This window comes from Ictidomys tridecemlineatus, chromosome 10 (assembly GCF_052094955.1).
Source record: "Ictidomys tridecemlineatus isolate mIctTri1 chromosome 10, mIctTri1.hap1, whole genome shotgun sequence".
In the NCBI taxonomy this organism is placed as follows: domain Eukaryota; kingdom Metazoa; phylum Chordata; class Mammalia; order Rodentia; family Sciuridae; genus Ictidomys; species Ictidomys tridecemlineatus.
This window is the reverse complement of record NC_135486.1, coordinates 11,625,529-11,632,301: the sequence shown is the minus strand read 5'-3', so window position 1 is coordinate 11,632,301 and position 6,773 is coordinate 11,625,529. Positions and strand designations below refer to the sequence as shown.

The 6,773-nt window shown below is 34.2% G+C and overlaps 1 protein-coding gene across 3 annotated transcripts in view; it reads right to left on the bottom strand.

The window, feature by feature from the left end:
* Positions 1–1,101: 1,101 nt before the first annotated feature.
* The window catches only part of Ralgps2 (Ral GEF with PH domain and SH3 binding motif 2), a 168,687-nt gene continuing 163,015 nt past the window's right edge, over positions 1,102–6,773 (bottom strand). For all 3 annotated transcript variants that reach the window (XM_078022374.1, XM_078022375.1, XM_078022376.1), the window contains one exon: positions 1,102–6,585. In XM_078022374.1, coding sequence (XP_077878500.1) covers positions 6,556–6,585 — 30 coding nt within the window. In that variant the 3' untranslated portion in view covers positions 1,102–6,555. The remainder of the gene's footprint in view (positions 6,586–6,773) is intronic.

Sequence of the window (6,773 nt, the reverse complement as noted above, 5' to 3'; positions counted from 1 at the left end):
AATTTCAACAAAATTTATAGACCAACTGTTAAGAGCTAGATGAGGAATTTCAAAAAGGTTCTGAACATAAGAATGTAAAAATCAATCTCATTCCTATATATAATAAAATTAATGAGGAAATAAAATTGTAAAATGTTATTTAAGGATATTAAAGGCCCTGAAAATTGGAAACAATCCATGTTTATAGACAAAAAAAAAAAAAAAAAAAGAAACTTTTCAAAACAGGCTAATTCTTAAATTAATCTAAAAATCAAAGCAATGCCAACAAAAATATTTTCCCTGAACATGACAAGCTGATACTAGAATTCACAGGGAAGATAAAAGAGTCAAGAAGAGCTAAGGCGACTCTGAAGAACATACTTACTTCACCACATAGATAGTTAGGATAATGAAGTTGATAGGATACTGGATCGGTGACAACTAATAAAGGAGTAAATGGGCTCAGAAACTTATGCGTCCATGTTGAACTGATGTATGTAAAGTGGCAGGCAGTGTGTGAGGTAAAGACAGGCTGACCTCTCTGGAGAACTGCCATTATTTGGCTCCTATAAAGAAATAGTGAAAACTTTCGAAGGCTACTAAAGAGGTGAAATAATTGTGGAAAATTGAGTTATGGTTACATTGAAGCTGAGCTCCCATGGAATTATTAGGTTGGGTGTGGCCAACAGGCCAGCCACTGACATACAGGAGACTCAACACAGGGAGTTTTGCACTTCTGACTGAAAGCACCAAAGGCTGGACAATGGATTCTGTTTTCCGAAACAGTAAAATGAAACAATGTGTTGCATAACCTATGGAACAGAGAATCAGCAAAGAGGCCTTTTGTGGGCTGCTCATATTACAGATCCACAGTGGGGAGGCAGTTGGAAATACTACACACACTTGCCTTCTAATCTCTAAGACCCCCTTGGTCTACATGACATGGTGTACCCTCATTCTGGGCTGGGAAAGAGCAACTAAAATCTACACAGAACTTGCCTTGGACCAACAATCCTTGAGGTTACTTTTGAAAAGGGGAAAAATCAATTTAAAATTGATTTGGATTTGATAAAATAGTCATAGAACTGCAAATATGGTAACAAAACATTCTTACACAATCAATACTTTTAAGTCATTTATTTCAATAGAAATATTTCAGAAAACTGTTCTTAAATTCATTTTAAATTAGCTTATGCAAACACACTGAAGATCACACACTCACATTTGCATATTAAAAAGAAACAAAAAGAGAGAGGAACCAAGTTGCACATCACTCAAGGAGGTCATAATGCAATTGAATGCTTCATTAGAGTACCTCAAGTTAACTGGGATAAAGAAGAAAAAAAAAATGGCTTGTGTTTTCCTGAATATTATCATCACTGGGTATTTATTCCCACAGATGTTTGATCTCCTTTAGAATATGTTTGGAACCAGATCCCCGCAATGAATGCCAATAATAAAGGTGAGAAAATACTGAGAATTTGGTGACTAATAAGTCAGCTATTTTACAGTCATACCTATTAAATCAATAATTATTGGACTACATATGGGAGTCATTCTAATGGGGGGTATCTTCAAGGGAGGCAATATTTGTTACTTGGCATCTAAAGCACAGCTAATATTTATGAAGCTTTCTTCTTTTCTATTAAGGAAAAAAAAGTTGCATCCCAAAGCACTCTACATATTCTTTTAACCCCATCATTGTGTTGCAGTTCAAATGGCTAGAATCAAAATTTAAATTCTGCTAATAACCCTCTAGGACCAATTACCCTTTCATTTAGGTTTAAATACTATGTTTATCTACTTTGTTACTCTAGAACATAATAGCCCTTTAAAAAGTGTAAAAAAGAGCATCCTGACACAGATAAACAACAGTGCTCCAGGTCGTCTAATAATCTCAGAGAAACAAAAGTATTTCTGAGATTTGCGTTCACTGAGAAAGCTAGGTTAGTCTCTAAATGTCTATACACTGGAGTCCTTTTCACTGTGCTGCACAAATATTTTCAGGTAAGCTATATCTGGTAGGTTAAGTGACTGCTTGTTCATTCCGAGTCTTATTTAAATATAAAGATGAAGCAAATAAAATCTCATTTCTGGCCATAGGAACTGTGCTTACAAGATTCTAGTAGCTTTAATAAAAACCAAATTAATCTTCCTGGATATTTATTATTTTAGGGATTTCCAAGAGGGGCTGATTATTATTAACTCTATGCTCAAACAAGAGAAAAAAATGAACCCAGCTGGATGGATGTTCTTCAAAGCTGTTTTTTTTGAGTGCTTATCAAAAGATTGATTTGAGTGGATTTATTTTCATTCTCCTACCTGGAAAGGAGAGAAGCAGGGAGAAAGTTGTATAAAAAAGACTCAAAACCCAAGGAGGACTGCAACAAGCACCTGGAGGATCTGCACAGACATCCTTAGACTTGCTGTAAGATTAAGATGGTGGACAGCATGCTCCTGAACTAAGAGGGCAAATTGTACTCAATGCCCTAAGAATGGTCTTCAAATTGATAAGGCACTGACCAAAATTTCACCATATTACAACTTGAGATATAGGTATAATGCAATTGGTTTCAATAAGCTTAAAAGTTTTATGCACAATTCTCTTTCATTAGAACCCTCTAAATAGAAAAAAAAAGTCACTTTAGACACAAGCCATTTTTAGGAGAACAAAATCAAAAGGTACTTAAATCATTTTGAAAACGTCCACATTTATCATCAATGTGTCATTTATCATCAATGTGATTTAGCAGCAATTTTTGTTATCTCAAAGGCTTAGAAAAAACAGAATACACTCTGGCTGTAAAATCATAAATTTACTAATTTTGAAAGAAGTAAAGAAAAAAGAGAGAAAAACAAAAGCAAACCCTAAAAGGTCACTGAAGGAAGTCAGACAAAGCTCACTGCTTCCTCACACAACAGTAGCACTCCTATTCCACCAGCACAGCGGGGAAATAACCTTAATTTTCAAAAAGGGATCCAATCATTTCAAAGACCTTTGAGATAGAGGGTTTCTTTTTATTAAAGATTATCTCCTGTTAAGTAACACTGGCACCCCGTGCTTGCAGAAGAAAATAATACAGTGGTTTAAAACCTGGTTGTAAAAGAATGTGCCTAAAAAAACAAGGAAATCAATAATTGATATGCTATTCTAAAAAGCCAATGGATTAAATCTATTACTAGTAATGATTTCCTAATATGATGTCCTTCAGTAATACAGCAGTACAGATTTAACCTTAGGGAAAAAAGACAGATGCTAAACATTTGCCCAAGTAAATTCTAATGATTTTAAGAGAATGATAGGCTGCTAATTTTAGAGGGCCCCAGGTTCAACTAACAGATCTACCAGAGACTACTCTTTTTTACTCTCTATAGCAATAGGTCTTTTTGAGCTCCCTTATGAATCTTCTAGAAGAGGAAAAAAAGCTGTTTATAAAAACTTTGCAGCTATAAACACTGTGAGTTGATATACAGAAATACCCAATACCAATACAGCCCGTAAAGAGGCAGTGCAGTAATTATATGGCATTTTCACACAGACAAATATTTGCCATTGAAGCACATGCCTAGGGAGAAAAAACACTCCAACTCAAATTGTTTGGATCCCTTTTTGTAATTCTTGTACAAATAATATTTACACAGTGAAGAAAACAGAATAGGAAGGTGTGTTTGATCATTTGTCTTTCAATTCTTACAGTTTAAAAAATAACACTATCAAAGATAAGCAAAGTCTGAACACAGAAGATACATGAAACCAAAAACAGTGCCCAGAAGAGCATTAGGTGATGGTTTTACAGTTATATTTTAAAAACTGATATGTTACTTTCATATAGAAAATAAGCTTCCATGTTCAAATAAGTTGTTACATGAGATGTGCCTCAAATTGTATTGTGGCTAATTCTGTATACTATTACCTCATGCCACTGATATGCCAATCACTATGCTTATGTATCAGCTTAAATTTAAATAATAACTGAGTTTCTTGCCTACGGTAAAAAATGAGTTTAATGCTGATGAAAATTTTGAGTTTTTGGATCATTGATTTACAATCAAGGGCAGGTTTGATAAGATTTATCTTCCTACTAACAAACTACCTAAATATTCAATATTGTTTGGTGACTTATATTTTCTTTGTTTGAATTATAGCCAGATGATATTTTGTGAATGACAGGTCAAAAACTCACCTACACTATTGTAATTCATTTCCCACCGATTTCAATTTACTTCAAATGCTACAAATAATCTTAAAAAGAAACGAGTAATCTTTTGAGTAGACAAATCTGAAGATAGAAAGATAATAACAATTTCTACTGTACTGTTAGGTTAAATTTCAGACAGTCAGAGGCCACAACTCTGTCTATGGACTATTACCCAAATGTGAACACTATTCTTACTCTGTACAAGCACTCATTAATGTTTAGAGCTGAAAATATCAAACACATCTTCCAACTTAGTTTGCTCTCTTTGGCAAAACTGTGAGATGTCAGGCTCTGACTTCCAGTTGCATATCTCCCAGATATGGTTAACTTACAACATACCTACCCTTAGCTTATTTATGACAGACAAATAATAATAAAAAAATCCACAGGGTTCTTATTCACAATATTTTTTGGAAAGCACATACACTGCTAAAAATGTTATTCTGAAGAGAAATAAACAAAATAAGAAATTTATAAAAAATGCAAAACAGAAGTAAGATGTGCAAGGTCTACATAGTAATACTGCTGGCTATGCAGGTGTTTTTAGGCACCCAACATGGGTTAAGCTTAGATCATTAACTGAAAAATCATTCAGCACAGGCAACACTCTGCCCTCTCCAGCCTGTGTCACTACAACCCAGAAAAATTGTATTTCTAACTATTATATGAGAAATCTATCTGAACTGTTAACATCTTTTCCAAACACAAAATGAAATTAAATTTAACACTCAGAAAAAGTTCTTTTACTTTCCTTTGGATACATTTTAAGCTTATTATTTGTATACACAATATTTTTTGTTTGTTTTTTGGACTTGAGGGCGAAACTTACAATAAAATTTATACAATTTGCTAAGAAAATAAATGTGAGAAATTTTATATGAGGCCCAAAGTAATAAGTCAATTAGGAGGTATCAGTCAAAAAACATTTCTTACTCTGGACCACTGCTAAAATTTATGATGTTTCATGAGTTTGTAACATCTGACAGTTTGTTCAGGTGCAATTTTTTTTGTTAAAATTCTAAGGTATCACACCTTTTAACTTCTAAATTTGACGTTTTATTTTAGAAAGTGGATGCATTGTTGCATAGAAGAGTTCTCTCAAAACTTCTTGGTTAACTACTGACAATATAGGTTCATGTCAAGGGCTTATAGTTCAGGTTTTAGAAAAATGTTTTGGTATGTTTAAGGTAAGTCATAAAAGGAAGAAAGGTTTAATACTTAAAATTCCTAGATCCTCAAACTTGTCTTTTATCCCTCTTAAAATTACTGTCTTATGATCAAATACATACATATTTATGAGGATTCTTTTAAACAAATATGATCTTGAATATTATACTGAACAAAAACAAAACAAACAATAAAAAAATAACTCTGGCATTATGCACATTAAACACTGTAAAAGAAAATATCCTGGCAAAATATCAATATTATCACCCTTGATGACTCCCTGAAACTGGGAGAGGGATAATCCAATTAACTTGAAAAAAAATTTAGTCATTGTAAAATCCTTCTCAGGAAAGTTTGAGATTACAGTTCTTTACTAAGCAGATCTATCATTCAACATTGAATTCATACAGAAAGTTAAACATGAAACCCAGTTAGAAACAACCATGTTTTCTAGAATCTATTTTAAAGAACTGGTATATGAACACTCGGGCTTTGTGTCTCCTGCAGGAAATATTGTTCCCCATACAGTACTCAATTCAGAAGTTTAGTGTTTAAAAAGATCTCCCCTCAACCAAAACCAGCCCTTCCTCCCCCATCCCAAACAAACCCAACAACTTACATTATCAACATTTCTAATCCTACATTCTTGCTGTGAGAGAAAACCAGTGAGGATATGGACTACTGGAGTCTGAACAAACCTTGCAGGTGGGGTGCTGGTAAAATCCCGTGAAATTAAAGTATCTGAGTATCACCACATTCAAAACCAGCTCCTGGTACCATCCACAAGAAACATGTTCCTTTTCAAAGTGTATCTTAAAAAAAAGATGATTCCCCCCTCCAAAATTAGTACAAAGTTAAAAGAAATGGAAATTAGCTATGATCTATCCCAAGCACAGCACCGCCAGAAGATTCACACACACTATTTGGTGTTTCATGTTGGTTTTCCTTTCACTCTTTTAAGGCAGTGGTTTCCACAAGTCAGTTCAGAGATAAGAAGCATGGTTCATGGCAGTTTGTTTTGCAACTCCAATTTGTTCTCTGGGAATATCTCACTTTATTCCCTGAAATGAGTGCTTTTTGGTTCAGCATTCCAAAGGCTGGGATGGAGCCCGTGGGCTCTTCCTGGCACAGGATGGTTTGCCGCTGGCATTTTCCGTCAGGCCCCAGCTCTTACCCAGGAGCAGAGCTCCACTTCTTCCTCTTCAGGCTTTTACTCAAAAGTCATCAAGTTTGTAGGAACCTGAAATATATAAGCATCACAAATTAATAATTTAAAAGCTGTTCTTCAAACTAGTATTTCTTATCTTTCCTTGTCTTTTAGGCAAGCCCAAATCTTTCTGACTTACATATATTTTAAAGGAATGCACTAGAAGGCATTTCAATAATTTATGAATAATGAGTGTAATATGCTATAACAGTTTAGAGAGA